Source organism: Myxocyprinus asiaticus, chromosome 2 (genome assembly GCF_019703515.2).
Source record: "Myxocyprinus asiaticus isolate MX2 ecotype Aquarium Trade chromosome 2, UBuf_Myxa_2, whole genome shotgun sequence".
Taxonomy (NCBI): domain Eukaryota; kingdom Metazoa; phylum Chordata; class Actinopteri; order Cypriniformes; family Catostomidae; genus Myxocyprinus; species Myxocyprinus asiaticus.
This window is the reverse complement of record NC_059345.1, coordinates 41,139,881-41,157,218: the sequence shown is the minus strand read 5'-3', so window position 1 is coordinate 41,157,218 and position 17,338 is coordinate 41,139,881. Positions and strand designations below refer to the sequence as shown.

The 17,338-nt window shown below is 37.9% G+C and overlaps 1 protein-coding gene across 1 annotated transcript in view; it reads left to right on the top strand.

Moving 5' to 3' along the window:
- Window positions 1-4,538: 4,538 nt before the first annotated feature.
- The window catches only part of LOC127453578 (ranBP-type and C3HC4-type zinc finger-containing protein 1-like), a 30,834-nt gene continuing 18,034 nt past the window's right edge, over window positions 4,539-17,338 (top strand). The window contains exons 1-8 of the mRNA XM_051720047.1: window positions 4,539-5,149; window positions 10,808-10,982; window positions 14,024-14,107; window positions 14,320-14,461; window positions 15,069-15,159; window positions 15,373-15,700; window positions 16,730-16,842; window positions 16,974-17,147. Coding sequence (XP_051576007.1) covers window positions 4,883-5,149; window positions 10,808-10,982; window positions 14,024-14,107; window positions 14,320-14,461; window positions 15,069-15,159; window positions 15,373-15,700; window positions 16,730-16,842; window positions 16,974-17,147 — 1,374 coding nt within the window. The 5' untranslated portion in view covers window positions 4,539-4,882. The remainder of the gene's footprint in view (window positions 5,150-10,807; window positions 10,983-14,023; window positions 14,108-14,319; window positions 14,462-15,068; window positions 15,160-15,372; window positions 15,701-16,729; window positions 16,843-16,973; window positions 17,148-17,338) is intronic.

Below are 17,338 nucleotides of genomic sequence, written 5' to 3'. Positions count from 1 at the left end.
ACTTAATTCAAACATGTAAAAATGAATGCTCTAGTGCTTATAGGTAAATACTATTTCTGATTGTTTGTTATCTTTACACTTCATCATCATGTATCAATCCTAAAATAGAAAACCTTGTCATATTTATTCACTAATTTGAGTAAATTTCACAGGTAAATAAAATAAGTACATTTTACAAAGCTGGTGTTCCTATCATGCAACTGGCTTGAATAATTAATGAGCTTGCATGAGATCATCTATAAAGAGATAACAACCTCTGCACTTTTACCATATAGTGTAAAGTTCAAAGGAATAAGTCGCTCATTATAAGACAAGTCAGCATGAAAAGAAAACTGTCAGTAGGTGGCTCAAACTGACCCAACAGTTACAGTGCAGTATTAATACACTGTATTACAGTATATATTAATATATAAGTTTGATATAAGTATTAAATTAATATATACATATTATTTACTTTTAATATTTGTAGTATTTTAAAGATTCAGTTATTGCAACATAATTGCAAAATTTAGCTAAATTAGCTGCAAATATAAAGGGAATCTTGTGGAGCACTTGCTTCTGTTTCACACATGACAATAAAAGACTGAGCACAAGCTGGTCCTAAATAAATTATTTAATCAGTTACAATAATGACAATTGTGCATGTGCACAATTAAATTTTTTCTCTGTGCTTGTGTACAGTGGGATTTAAATGTATCCAAGTGGCTCGAGTGTTTTGACTATGTTCACCAAAATTCGTTCAGATCCATTTAATGATTCAGTGACCATTTCTGGTGATGCTAGAAGGTGGTGACAGATGAGTGTCTTGTGTGAACTGAGTTAGTCACTGAATCAACGATCTTAAAACAAATTTAACCCTTTAACATTTTTATGTTTACAGACCTACAAAGAGAATTAAGAAAAGGTTTTATGAATTATAAGAACAAAGCAAATCTATAATTTCCCTACAGTTTCTGAGCTGCTGATCATAACTTTTATCCAAAGGCAACAATAATAGTCTTATAATAATTATAATGACTTTCAATAACATCCACATGTTTTCATGTATAAAAATGAGTGTCTACATATTTGTTGACTTCAGTAAAATGTTCTAAGAACACAGCAGATCTATCTTTTTTCCTACAGCTTATCGACTGCACACCAACATAGAGGTAAAAAACAGGAGCCGATATTAAAAATAGCTTCACATATTTAACACAGATCTAGTAATCTGCTTCACTTGGCAAAAACAACCGATCAAACTTTTACCTCACAATCAAAATGTAAAAAGAATAATTTAATGAAGACTCATGTGCTGATATAAACTCCACTACAATGTGTGCTTAAAAGAAGGATTGTCCTTTGTTTTTTTCTGCGGTGCATTTCACGTAATGCTGCCAATTAAGAACGATATGCCGATAATTAACTCTCGTTTGTGTGTATCCTCATCTCTAGATTATTAATTTAGATCAACATCAGTGCCGATAAAAAATATGGATAAAGGGGGCCTGGGTAGCTCAGCGAGTAAAGACACTGACTATCACCCCTAGAGTCGCGAGTTTGAATCCAGGGCATGCTGAGTGACTCCAGACAGGTCTCCTAAGCAACTAAATTGGCCCGGTTGATAGGGAGGGCAGAGTCACATGGGGTAACCTCCTCGTGGTTGCTATAATGTGGTTCGCTCTCGGTAGGGCGTGTGGTGAGTTGTGCGTGGATGCAGCGGAGAATAACGTGAAGCCTCTACATGCTCTATGTCTCCGTGGTAACGCGCTCAACAAGCCACGTGATAAGATGCACGGATTGACGGTCTCAGACGCGGAGGCAATTGAGATTCATCCTCCATCACCCGGATTGAGGCGAGTCACTACGCCACCACGAGGACCTAGAGCACATTGGGAATTGGGCATTCCAAATTGGGGAGAAACCCCCCCAAAAACATGGATAAATTAGGATTGTTGAAAGCAACTCTGTAGAAATGAACGGAGCTGTTGAGTACATTGTCTGACTGACGGCCTATTACGTAAGGGTTGTTTCGGCTCATGAAACTCACCTGTGATTGGATGGATGCTCGCTCAATCAGCCCAAAGTAACAAAACACAAAGAATACTGTATACAAATCCAACATTTGGACTCGGTATGGGCATAGCTTGAAAAAGTGCGGGGGACAAAAATCACCTTTTTAAAGAGTGCAGGGAATGTGTCTCCCACGTCCCCTGCAGCTGCTACGCCCTTGCATCCATGCACATGTTTTATTATTATTTTTTTTGGACCTGGTAATCTTTAATGAAAATGTAATAACTAGATCTTCCTGTGAAACGACAGACTTCTCTCTGGTGACGTATGCAACTTCTCCAATCATTTAGTCCGCTTAAACCCTGCCCCTTTCTTATAAATACCACAACCTTGTGTATAGTTGAACAAAGCATCAATCACATACTGGTGAAGATGTCAAGGTGTATTTTTGTCTGTTTTCCTTGAAAACTATTGTTCCTTAACCCAAACTTCCTTGGTTACAGGTCAGCTGGCTTGAATTTACATTTTGAATGAGGAGGAATAATGGTGAATTCACGGTTGTGTTCGAGGCATTTCACACCTGAATTGCTGCAGTGATCACTAATGAATACAACACTTCAGAAGCCTCTGGAGTTTGTTTATATTTTTGAATGCAGTTATCTTGGGATGCACAGCACAAGCGTTTTGTTTCCTTTATATTTAATGTATTGTGATTCAAAACGTTAAAATATGGTTATCTTTTACTCACAAATATTTCAACGGCTACAGCCTCTTCGTAGGCAAAGACTGCGACGTGCTCGTGCGTTTATGTTGTCAGTTTGATCGCTGCTTAATTTCACAGATAACCGGCTCTGACTCTAGCTGCACGGTGGTAGGGGTGTGTGTGTCTGCTGCAAACTCGCATTCACATCTGCCTCCGTTCCGCTATGCAGCGGCCACTTTTCACAATCCAATCAACAACCAATGGATAAACTCAAATCCCCGCCCTACATTTTTTCTTGTTCGATAAGCTGTATCACTCGGAAATACGTCACAATACAGAAATTGGTTCTAACTTCCGCTTCATACCGACTTTAAGAGAAAGCCATGAAAGTTCTTTCAGAACAAGACAAAAAGCAGTTTTTCAAGTTAGGAAAATAGTTAAGAATTTATGTAACGTTGAACATGAGCAGAAATACGTGAGTACTGTCTATCAAAGTGTTTCTTACAAACAGTCGCTCTGTTGAGTACTGTTGTATGTCATGCCCTTAATTTTTTCAGTCCAATCCTAAATAAATAGAAAGACATCAGTATTACGAATAGTGGTCAGCTTGATTAATATATTGATTTTTTTCTGTTCTGTTGAAACTATTACTCACAAATGTATTAACCATTAACCATGGTAACCATAAGTTCTGCCAAAATACCATAGTTGCTGCAGTTATTGTTACCAGGCCTACTTTAAAACTTCAATCTGTGTAAAAAGCATTCAGAATCTTTCTACTTTTTCCTGACTAAAAGCTAACAACCAGTTTTATCTTTTTTTAACATTTTTATTTTATTAACCATAACTGTAGTAACCATGGTATTTTATAGTTTCTATGGTTACCATGGTACATTTTTGTAGGGGTTACAAAATACAAAAATATATTTTCTTTATTTCAGCTGGAGAGTGTGCATGTTCAAATATTTATTTTTTAGTTTTTATTTAGGGTTAGGCTTAAAATTTTTTTTTTTTTTTGTCTGAAAGAATAATAATGATTTCTTTAATAGTCTGTCTATATCACAATTGTTTTAGACATAAAAAAGTGAATAATTTAAAGGATATAGCAAATAGCATATTGCATGGTTCTGTAAGTGTGGGTCCCAAGTAAACACAACATTTATATATATATATATATATATATATATATATATATATAAATACTTAAATATTGATCATGTTTCTCACCCACACCTATCATATTGCTTAGGAAGATATAGCTTAAACTACTGGAGTCATCTGGATTACTTTTATAATGCCTTCATGTGCTTTTTTAGCTTCAACATTTGGGGACCCATTTACTTGCATTGTGAGGACCTACAGAGCTGAAATATTCTTCTAAAAATATTCGTTCATGTTCAACAGAAGAAAAAGTCATACACATCAGGGATGGCATGAGGGTGAGTAAATGATGAGAGAATTTTCATTTTTGGGTGAACTATCCCTTTAAGTTTCCCCTGATGAAGGTCTCTAAATGTCATGTAATACACAAGTAAACATGTATTTTGAGTAGAGTTCAAAACGTGATATGTTCTAATAAAATTATTATTTGAATTTTAGTACCATGTAGGCCTACCTCAGATTTGTAAATACAAGTTACTGTATTTACCGAAATCAATGTTAAAGTTACATTTACTCACTCACTTTAATCAATACTATGTCATAAAGTTAAAAATATTTGACTAGATTTAACTTACAAAAAAGTTTGTTGTTGTTGTTTTTATTTATCTTATGTAACCAAGGGTACACACAGTCTAACCCCTACATATGGATAAACTGAACAATCTAACTAAGAATTATGTGGCGATTAATGACAGTAGTATTTTGCTATGCCTTGGCATGCATGACAGGGGAATTTGGGATATCCCCTAGATGAGAAAGCAAGCACAGCGTGTATGTCAGTGTGCTTTTTCAACAGGAGGCGCAGCGGTGCTCATGCACTGTATTTGTTTCGGTCTCCGTGTTTCTTCCTGCTCTGACTGTGCTCCGTATGAAACTAAAACAACGATGACAAGGCCGCAACTTCTGTGTAAATGTCCGCATCAAGGAGTTGTAGGATATCTCCAAATATTTAATTAGCGCACAGAATCCGGTTAGTAGCGGGGTGCCAAAACGACATATCCCCGCCTGAAGTAGTCAGTCGGCGGCATGTCGCTGAGCTCAGGCGGGTGGACTCACACACCTCCTCCGGCCCAGTCATCGTCTCATCTCGGCCATGAGGCCTTGCAGTCGGGCTGCAACACTGTTTTGATGTCGGTGAAGGTGTCAGTATGCCACTCTGGTGTACGCCCGCTTTGTCTCCCGGGCGCCGGAGACGAATCTCTCCGTCTTCAGCTGAGCATGGACCCGGGGAAGGCAGGGGAATTCCGCCTCGCGTTACGGGGCATCAGCGGAGCAGCGGCTGGACGCAGTGTGGTGAGTGGAAATGTCAACTTCCACGAGAAATCAGTGTGTGGGATTTTGAACAGTTTTTTGAAAACTTTAGAAATCCTGTTTCATACACGGAAGTATTTTCATTACAGAAGTTTTTGCGTCGTCATTTTATAGCGCTGCCCCCGGGCTGGTGTAGAGCGCACACAAGTGAATCACATGTTGTTTTGGTTGTCTTTGTTGTTGAAATCATCACCCACCCCCAAAATGCGATAGTTTGCTTTGATTCGCGAGTCTCATAACATCTATTCTGTCTGTCCCTTTTTGTAAGTATGCAATGGATAAAATTAGAATAGTCCACAGATTAATGGTGACATGAGTGTTGACCCTTTCATTTGCACTTGTCATTAGCAGGAAGACACTTTTAGATTGGAAAAAAAAAGTGTAACTACCCCAAATATTTTGTTAAAGGTGCACTAAGTAATTTTTTCCTCATTAAAAAAGCTGTACTCCTTAAGAAATGAATTGTAATGTAAGAAATCATGAGCACTCACATTAAGATGAAGACACCAGTCATATCAGTAATCTTATAAAAGCTGTTTTATTCTACATGGAGAGGGTCTCCTCATGGGGGCTGCCATGTTAGAATCACATGACCAGCCGAATACAGCTCGCTTAATCTCAGTAATCGTCCAGTTATTTGACACTTTCACTCATTAATTAAATTAATCATGGCTGACTGTGAATTGTGAATTTTCACATTGGCATCTGTAACTATAACTATTGCGTTTGAATGATGCTGCATCCAGGCCGACAGGTGCCAGTGTAAATCCAAGATGACATGAACAAGAAATTAGTGCACCTTTAAGATTGACTTCCTTACTGTTTGAGGTTTATGTGTAAACCCAGTGATATATTAATATACACATAACATTAATATTAATATAACAGTATTATAAATTTTTTCCAATTAACATTTTTTTATTGATTTTAAAAAATACACAACAGAGAAAAAAACAACACGTACATATCGAATCAACATTAAACATTTAAAAATCTCCCTCCCCAATCACCAACCCCAACCTGACCCCCAACGAACACCCCTGTGGTCACTTATAATAATACACACACACACACAAAAAAAGAAAATATAATAAACATACATAATTAAACTAAATGTCTCTCTCCCCATACCCTCCCAGAGAGTCCCCCAAAAATGCTAAATAATTACCCCATTTCTTAACACAAGTCCCCAAACCCCAGCCTTCTATTTGCCACCTCCTCGAAAGCTGCCACCCTCCCCATCTCTGCAAACCACTCTGGAAATGATGGCACTCCATCCGACTTCCAACCCCTTAAAATAATTTGTCTGCCAATCATAAATACTGGTCAGAACCCAATTTTTTATACGTTTATGCCCCAAATTTATGACCGCCCCATCACCCAAAATACAGAGTCTGGGGTAAAGTAAAATTTGAGTGCCCAAAATGTCACACATACAACTCTGAACCGTCAACCAAAATTCTTGGATCTTAACACACCCCTAAAAAAACATGGGCTGTGTCTCCATCTTCTGATTGGCATCGCCAGCAGGTGGGTGTGACTTTAAGACCAAGCCTGTATAATCTAAAGGGGGTCCAATAGAATCGATGTAAAATCTTGAATTGCATAAGGCGAACCCTTGCATCTCTAGATGCAGACTTGACATCCTAGCCCACACCCCTCCTCCAACACCAAATTTAAATCTTTCTCCCATAATCTCTTGAGAGAAGTTGAAGCTCCGTCCCCCAGACTCTATCGGCCTATGTAATTTATTGAAGTGTAATCTAGGACACTTACCATTCCAAATGAAGGACTTCGCTATGCTATCAAATTGCTTGAAATAAGAGAGGGGGACATCTACTGGGAGAGATTGTAACAGGTAGTTAAATTTTGGAATACAATTCATTTTAATAACATTAACCTTCCCAATCATAGATAAATGTAATGAAGCCCACCTGCCCACATCGTTTAAAAACCTTTTTATTAAGGAGCCAAAATTAACTCTAACTAAATCCGACAAATTTGCTGGGAATAAAATGGCCAAATACTTAATGCCCTGTTTGGGCCACTGTAAGGCTCCCGGCTGGAAAGCCGTTACTGGACAGTACGCTGTCAGAGCCAAATCTTTGGATTTAGACCAGTTGACTCTGTATTCTGAGAATTTAGAAAAGGAATTAATAATTCTGTGGAGGTAAGGCATAGATCTAATGGGGTCGGAGACGAATAATAAAATATCATATAAGTAAAGCAAATGCGTATGCGCCACACCTCCTGCCACCACCCCTGGAAAATCATCTTCCCTTCTTATCGTGGCTGCTAATGGTTCCAGGTCAAGACAGAACATCAATGGGGAAAGAGGGCAACCCTGCGGGGTGCCCCTATCCAGAGTAAAATAATCTGAAATTAATCCATTTGTTTGTAGCGCAGCTACCGGGTGTCTATAAAGTAACTAAATCCATCCAATAAAAGTATTCCTGAATCCGTATATTTCCAAAATCTTAACAAGATAATCCCATTCTACCATATCAAACGCCATTTTGGCGTCAAGTGAGATGGCAGCGACCGGAGTCTGATCATTTGCCACTGACCACATGATATTGATGAAACGCCTAATGTTATCAGAAGAGCTGCGACCCCGAATAAATCCCACCTGATCTACATGTATAAGAGATGTCATAACTTTACTTAATTGGTTTAGCCAGAATTTTTGACAATATTTTTATGTCTAGCTGGATCAGGGAAATTGGACGGTAACTCTTACACTCGCTTGGATCTTTGTCCTTTTTATGAATCGGACTGATCCGGGCTTGTGTCATGGTTGGCAGAAGCACACCATTCTTTAATGATTCAGTATAAACAAAAGTGGAGCCAGTTCTGTAGCATAAGATCTAAAAAAATCAGCAGCAAAGCCATCTGACCCCGGAGCCTTGCCTGAATTTTTTTGCTCATTTGTCAATTTAGGGAGTTCTAATGGTTCCACGAAGTTCCTAATGTCTTCATCAGTAGACGAAGAAGTGGAACTACAGAGATCAAGATAGAATTCTTTAAAGCATTATTAATATCAATGGCTGAGGTAAATATTTCACCACCAGCAGATTTCACTGAGGGAATGGTAGAAAAAGATTCTCTCTGTTTTATATATCTAACCAAAAGCTCCCCTGCTTTGTCCCCCAACTGAAAATATGACTGTTTTGCCCTGAATAGCCAAAACTCCACCTTCCGTGACAAAATAGTATTATATCTGTATTTCAGTCGGGTCAATTCTCTGAGGCCATCAGATGAAATATCATATGAGGCATACTGTATGATCCAACCCCTAAGAACCACCTTAAGTGCCTCCCAAGCCACGCCCACAGAGGACACTGAGGACCAGATGGTCTCCATATAAACATTGATTTCAGCCTTTAACATTTGTTGGAATTCAGGATTTTGCAAAAGGGATACATTAAAGCGCCAACTATATGATTTCCTTTTCTCCATATGTGGCAACACCTCTAAACTCACCAGGGCGTGATCTGAGACTAAGATGTTTTCAATTGAGCAATCAACAACAGATGAAATGAGGGACTTAGATATAAAAAAATATATATATTCTACAATAAATCTTGTGGACTGATGAAAAAAATGTATAGTCCCTACCAGATGGGTTCAAAAGTCTCCAAATATCCAAAGACCAAGATTTTTACACATCCTGTGAAGTATCAATGTTGCTCTAGGCGGTTTACACACATTTGCTTCACTGTGATCAAGGACTGAGTCCATCAATAGATTAAAGTCTCCTCCCAATATTATACCATGAGGGGTGCCAGCGGCTTGCAACATCCCTTCAAGATCTATAAAAAAGCCTTGATCATCAGCGTTAGGTGCGTAAATATTAGCCAAAATCCCAGAATTTGCCCCAGAATTTCAGCTAATACAATAATGACTCTTCCTAGTTTATCTTTAAACTGTTTGAGACATTTTAATTGTAGATGTTTTCTTATCAATGTAATGACTCCCCTGCTCTTACTTGAGCCAGCACTAAAGAAAACATGCCCACCCCATATCTTCCCAAATTTTTCAGCTTCCTGCGGGGAAAGATGCATTTCTTGAAGAAACACTATATCAAATTTCTTCAGTTTAAGAAAAGAAATAACCTTCCTTCTTTTTATGGGGTGCCCCAACCCATTCACATTCCACATGGAGAGAGATAATCCACTCATATTAACATTTGGCATTTGACATATTAGAAAAAGTAGATTGTGTGTCAAAAACTAAATTATAAAGATCACATTCCACCATTAGAGCAACAAACATACCCCATAAAAAAAAAAAAAAAACGGAAAAAAGAAAAAAGTGCGCATTAACCCTGCACACGACAGCGCCAACTGGCGTCCATCCCTCTAAACTCAAACAGTCCGTGTACGCCTACGAGAGCCCCCACGACAACTTTGCCGTCAGATTGCTCGAGTCCGATGTTTCTATACAAATTTTGTGAGACAGAATTACACAACAGAAAATAATCTATAAAACAAACTCCAGCCAATATGAGGCGTAAGCAAAAAAAACATGTAGATTCATCCACATAACCATCCCGAAGGTGTGTTCTTCCACAAAACAAACTCCAGCTGCTAGCGGAACCAGCACAAAAAAAATTAATAATAATAATAATATGCTGTTCAGTTTCCTCGGACAGTCAAATGAATGTTCAGTGAGCCGGCTGTTACATGAGTGGAACAGATGCCCTAATCACTCTAATTGTTTGCAAGAAATATTCCACAAAGCAAACTCAAAGGTGCAAGCACAAAGAACATGCAGATTAATCCACAATCCGTCACGAAAGAGTGTTACTCCACAAAACAAACTCCAGCCGCTAGGCGGAACCAACACAAAAAGAAACAGTGTCGCTCCGTTTCCTCTGACAGTCAAGTGAATGTTCAGTAAGTCAGGTCCACTGGGCTGCATCACACAATGACTTACTCAGTCCATTGACTTTATAAAGGACAACGCTTGCTTGCTGTGGGCATGTACATTTTTTACGGCCATCCTTAGCATCTATTCTAAATTTGGCCTGGAACGTCAGTGCAAAAGCGACTTTCCATTGATGTAAGTGTTTCTTGCATTCCTTGAATCGATCACGTTTCTCTCTTGTCGAATTCGCAAAATCTGGGAACAAGAAAATGGTGTGGTTATTCCAAGAAAGTCTTCCTTTACTTCTCGCCTCGCGTAACACAAGATCTTTATCGGATGAACTCCGATAAAGTCCCCGGTCCTCGGCCCTGTCAGGGGTGTCGGCTTGAGCATGTAAGTGTCTTTTAATGTCTCCAGAGCCAGAGGATTTTGAATTCTTTGACATATTGTCTTCATAGAACAGTTATGGAACAGGGTGTATCGAATCTCACCGGTTTATGACACAAAAAGTATTAAAAACTAAATTAGCAAAGTGCGCAGAGCTCGCCGTTCACACATTCGTTTCAGACAAATCAGGAAGAGGTTTCCCCACACACACCCCTCACTAGCTTCTGGTCTCAAATTCTGTACTGAATTTTTAAATAGGCTGTGTCATTTATTTGGTTGTGAGAGATATGTACATTTCAGTTGTCAAGGGATTGAATTCTGTTCTAGTCAGTCAAGCTGCATTAAATTTCATGCCTTTATCCTTTTTTCTCTATCTCCATTTAGTCCATTGCTGATTTTGACCTCAGGACTGTTCGTTATGAAGTAAAGTCACCACTGTGCCATGAACTGAGTTTGGCTACACCTCCACACGACTGTATTACATTCAACTTCCGCTGTGAGCAGGAAGCACAGGAGTGGGCCACTGTGGTGATGTCATCACTTTGCGAGGCCCATAGAGGTTTATCTCCCTTCTACTTTACCCTTTCATTAGCTTGTAAAACCTAGTTTTCATTCCAAACATGGTGAAGCAGCATCTAGCTATTATGCCACCTTCAGTTGGAACCAGCTTCCAGAAGATGTCAGATGTGCCCCAGCAGTAGCCATACAGTGGTAACCACATTTCCAGACATGTCAGCAAGAGAAACAGTGAATCATGCAGGCTCAGTTTCAATCTCTCTCACACTTCATAGGCTACAGTCACACCGCAGCTGAGTGTGACCCAAATCTGATTTTCTGCTCAAATGTGGGTTTTGTTTGTAAGGTTGCATGACATTTGTAGTGCAAATCAGATATATGCGTACAACACTCTCTGAGAATGTGTATCACCAACTCTGGCATGTTCATCATTATAATATAAAGAAATTATTAAATTGCATTTAAAAATGTAATTAGCTGTTTTCATTTCTTTTAAGTGGATAAGACACTTAATGCCTATATATCTAATAATATGTCAGCAAGTGATGGAGAAATACGGTCTCGATGGATAAAATATATTTAAATATCATCGAAGCTCAAGAGTGTAATATTACTTAACAGCGAAACACACCCTAAAATTGAAGGTCAGTAGGAAAGGTAGCATTAATTATACACTCACTGAGCACTTTATTAGGAACACTATGGTCCTTATAAAGTGCCCGACATGGTCTTCTGATGTTGTAGCCCATCCACCTCAAGGTTGGACATATTGTGCATTCTGAGATGCTATTCTGCTCACTACAATTGTACTGAGTGGTTATCTCTTCTTACCAAACGGATCGCTTAACTGCCTAACTTTTGAGCCTATAATTTTATGTTTTTTCCTTAAGAGGATCATGACATGCATTTTTTTATTATTTTAATGTGTTCCTTAAGGTTCACTTATAATATTAGTAAAGAATTTTGCACAAAAAACAGTCAAATATTTTGTAAAACATGATAATTTTCCACCCTCACCCTGTCCGAAACGCTCAGTTCTGGTGCTACACCTCCTTTAAGACTTGACAGTAAACGCCCACTGTTATGATTAGCTCTTTGCTCTTGAGAGACCTGGGGCCTCATTTATAAAACATACGTATGATCAGATTTGATCCTAAATTCCTTGGATTTGATCCTGCATCAAAAGTGAGGAACAAATCGGGATTTATAAAGGCAGAAACTGACTTTTTGTGCTTATGCTCCGATGTACCAGTGCGCGCCGACTTGATTTTTTTATTTTTATTAATGCAAATACGAATAGTCAGTGACTTACTGAATTTATTACTAAATGATTTAGCACGTTTACGTGACCAAGAATATTCCGATATGAGTCAGAATGTGGTAGTATTTAGATTATGTATGCAAAATGTAAATCCTTTATTTTAGATATCCGCTGTAACAGTATTCTTTTATAGCCCTATCTGCACGTTTTCATAATATACATTTTAAGACCTACGAGATAACAGGCAGGTGTAATACATGGTATATAATGGGCTACATCAAGCACATTTTTGGAGCGAGGAGATATATTGTTTACAGTCCTTAAAACATACCTAAATCAATATACAGATGGTTGAAAGCACCGCAACAGTCTCATATTTAAAACTTGCCTTAAATTTTTCATCAATTCACCCTTCAGCCTCTGTCTGTTGTTTTGACCAAAATCCTAAAACGCAGTTTGATTAATGGCAAGAGTGAGCAGAAGAGAACAGCAGGAAAAAGCTTACATTTTATACAGAATGTGATTGCCATGCAGACTATGCAGATTTTATTGTATGTAAAAGAGCATGTTAACCTCTTTTTGGAATTAAGGTTTAGCAAGAATATAGACATTGGTTGTGTGTATTTACAGTAAATGTGGTCAATGAATGGATTTATTATTGATAATGAAAATGAATAACTGATGATTAGTTGTTGAATAGGCTACACTATATGGGCAGAAACCGTTAGTTGCACTGACTTTTTTCTTCGTGCTTTCGGATGTTTTATAAACTGTTGGTAGGAACATTTAGGAAATTGTCGTACGTTCATATTTAAGATCATTTTACGAAGGTCTTTATAAATGAGGCCCCTGCTCTCTCCTTGCCATCTCACTGCTCTCTGCTACTTGGTGGGATACTGAAGTGATAAGGTAAAGTAGGCATTGATGTGTTGTTGTGGAGGCGGTCAGATGCAAATGTCTACCACAGTGTGAGTTGTTTTGGCAGCTTGGTTTCAAACAGTGCACTTTTTTGCAGCGAGGAAGAAGTTTTGAGGCTTACAGTTTATTGTACAATGACCATAGGTCAAAAGATCAAGGAAAATGAGATTTTTCATGTCATGACCCCTTTAAATAAAAAAACTGAATGCATTAGCTAGAAAAGATTTGACTTGCAATTTAAAGTTTTAAACAATAACACATATGCCGGAAATCGATTGCGCAAATGAAAAATGTTGAGTTAGATTGATGTAAAAATCACATTAAATCTGACCTAGCTGTTCACACTGAAGGCATATTGGAAAAAATCAGATACGTATCTGTGAAGGTGGCCCAGATTGAATTAGAAAATGTCAGATTCAATGCACTTGTGGCTGTTCACATGGTCATCCAATTAACAGACCTGTGTCACGTGTGTGAAAAAAATCTGATTCTGGCCACATTCAGCCATAGAAGCGTCTCTGACCGGGTTGCTTTATTTGAATTAATGTCTTTTTATTTACATCTTTTCTGTCTTTGTTATTCATTTTAATCAATTTTTAAATTAAACTTTTATTTCCTTTTCTTTAGTTATTAACTTATTGTTTTAAACTTGACTGTCAAATGTCTTTATTTCTTTTTCTTTACTATGCCTGGGTAAAGCACTTTGAATTACCATTGAGTATAAAATGGGCTGAATTAAAAAACTGGCTTTGCCTTACATCAGTTTTTCATCAGTTGTTTTTAAATTATAATTTTTTTTGCGTCTGTTCATTCTTTTTTGTTCAGTCTTTTGTTCTCTTCTTATGTGATGACTTTGCTGTTTTTCTCTTCCAGTTTTGACTGTTTGTTTCTGTGTTTCTTCTCAGTGGTGATTAATTCCCCTACTGAAGTTGAACAGCTACCTCCTCAGCCTCTGAATTCACAAAGCACTGCACTCGTGCCACGTACAGGTAGCTTTTTCATTCTTGTTTTAATTTTCTGCTCACAAACTGCTGGAATTTGTTGCCAAACAAAGTACAAAGTGTCAATTGTCTGTTGTGTTGATGCAAACATATCTGTCGCACCCACTTGTTCTCCCTCTTCTGATTCTTCCCTCCATGCCACTGCTTTCCCAAACAGCTTTCACATTCTCATCCTTATTCAGTTTCTCTCTTCCCTTTAGAGGAGATCTGTGCAGAGCTGGTTTGTGCTATAGAGGCAGGTGATGTTCGGGCAGCTTCTGTTTGTGCAACATCTTTAGCTAAACAGAGAGCAGCTCTGTGCATTCAGCCTTCTAAACGAAATTACGCAGACAAAGACATCAGGTAAATAACATTTGTTTACAGATACACACTTTTATTAAGCAAAGCAGTTAACCTTTGATTTAATGACTGACGTTAGTTTTAATTTGTGATATTTTCAAGTATCTTTCACAATCCAATCTAGTAATGTATCGATTACACCAACTCACTTGGTAATCCATCCAACCACTCCAACACAAATGTTTTTTTTTTTGTTTGTTTTTTTTTTTAACACGTACAAACAATGGCCTCAAAAAGTAGTTGCAAACACTTAAAATGTCATTGCATTAAATAACAAAATATCAATCCAAGTGCCATTTTATTTAACGAAATATAGTACAAACACACTTTTCAAGCAAAACATTTGATAAAAAGTAGTTGGTAGGCTGGTTAAAAAAAAAGAGTACCAGTTGGTTAAAGTCATTACAAAAAAAGTTAGTTCTGAGAAAAGCTCTAGCATCATTAGTTTGCAGATGCCACTTGTGTTGATATTTTGTATTTATTGCAGTCACATTCAGACATTTTTAAGTGTGGCTTAAGTGTCCAAAAGTGTCCAAATACATTTTGGGGCCACTGTATATGTAGCATTTGTTGCCAAGCATTCCTAATCTCAGCTGATGCATTGATACAGCCTGGCTGTGGTGGTAGAGGATGCTTCCTCGTCCTGTTGTGTCACAGTGAAAGTCTTCCCCCAATCTACAATTGGTGCTCTCAAACAGCAGGTGAGTGCAAATTAACATTAAAATAAACATTATTTGACCAACAATTACTTGCCGTTCTTTCAGTGCCATGTGAACATGCCCAAATTGTTCCTCAAAAATGCTTTAGTTGCCATTTCGCAGACACATTTAATCTAAAGTGATGTGCAGTGTAATAACTTAAGGGACACTGCTTGTGCTCCTTATTAATAACACACTGTGCTTTTCCCCTCTAAGATCTTCACAGACTATGGTTTTCATCCACGTGTGCAGCGCTGGGTCATTGGTCAGTCGTTGTGCTCTGATCATCGTTCTCTGGCTTCTTATGGAGTTCAGCGAGATGGCGACACTGCGTTCCTTTATCTGATTTCTGCCCGTCAGGCTCGTCTCAGTCGAGGGCTTTACCAACTAGATCAGGAAAGTGCTTTACTCATGCCTGCCCTAGTGCCAACATCTAATCGCCCCCACCAAAAACCAGTTGCCAATGGGCCAGCGGCGTTGAACACCGCATCAAGGCCATATAGCACCCTACCTACAAGACTGCAAAACAGCCATAGTACTCTGAGTGCGTATGCATAGTCACTCATACACATCTTACAATATTATGTATGAAAGTAACCAAATAAAACCGTCAAGCACAGTGATAACATTCACTGCAAGACTGCAAACAATCATTTTCTTATTCAGTGTTTTTGTCTCATTTTCCAGTAAAAAATAAGACAATAAGACTTGTTTTGAGAGAATATATTTTAAAGTTTATTTTTATTTTACCCCACCGGCAAATTGTTTTTCTTGTTTTTAGGATAAAACTAGCAAAAGTTTATGGTTAAAAGAAGAAAAAAAATTTGCCAGTGGGGTAAGAAAAAACAGTTTAATTCAAGAAGAGTTCTTAATATCTTATGCAAATTTGGTTCTAAATTATGGGTAAATAAATTGTAGATAACAATAATGGAAGACATGACAAAAATACTGATTCAGAATTATGATTATTTTTTTTTTGCCTTGTATACATAGAGTATACATACACATTGCCGCTACAGAGCCCCTTAGAGGACAGGGCGGACTGTAGTAACCATAGTTTTAGGCAGAAATATAGTATTATTGCCATGATTGTTGTAGGCTAACCATGGTTTTAATACAGTATACTGTATCCATATAGTAACCATGATTTTACTATAGATTAACCATGGTAATTCTTGTGGTTACTATGGTTTTACTACGAATACCATGGTATTTGTAGAAAAACCATAATAACCACAAAATTATTATTTTTATTACCATAGTTTTAATTTTCCTGTACTATTACTATGATTTTACTCTGAATATCAAGGTTAAAATATGGTAACTATAGTAAAACCACGGTAAATTTATTGCGAGGGAATGCAAAACTATTACAAGGACGAGCAAAACAATTTCGGAAAGAATTCTTGTCCTGTCCTCTATTGTGTGCAACACAATATTCCTTCAATTTTTATCTTAACTTTTATTATTATCATTGTACATCCTTCTGTGTATACATTATTTTAGCAATTTTAGATAATACTTGGTTATTGCAGCTGTGAGTTAAGTGCATCATGATGTTTTGACCTCTCAGGCGACAGTGCTGGTGGCACGGATCAGTTGGGTTTGGTTGAAAAACGTGACCTGATTAATCTTGAGATGCCGCAGTTGAATGAAGCCCTTGTGCCCAACAGAACAAATACACAGGTATGTGCTCTGTTTCCCCTAAGGATAAAAGGCAAGTATCCTTACTTTTGAGCCTTTAATAACATTTATACAAAAAATGGAGTTGTATGGCATGGTTAAGATGTTTATTTGAATATTTTGTGTTTATGTAGCTGGGATGGGCCTGCCCATCATGTACATATATTAATAAACCAACACGACCAGGCTGTGAAATGTGTAGTGCAGACCGACCCGAAGGGTACACTGTTCCTGGCAACTACAGACCAGATGCTCTGGAGCTACGGCGCATTCAGCAAGAAAAAGAAGCGATCAGGCAGTACCAACAGGTGAGACTCCTGTAAACACACACATAATCACTTAGACTCACATTTAATTGTTAGCAGATGCATTTGTCCTAATCAGCTTAAAATCAGTGCTTCTAGTAGTTTAATGGCACATTTAACAACAATTCCAAAAGAACCTGCTGGAATATTCCATTCTGATGAAATTAAAGGGAATAGATGAGACTGGCATGCTG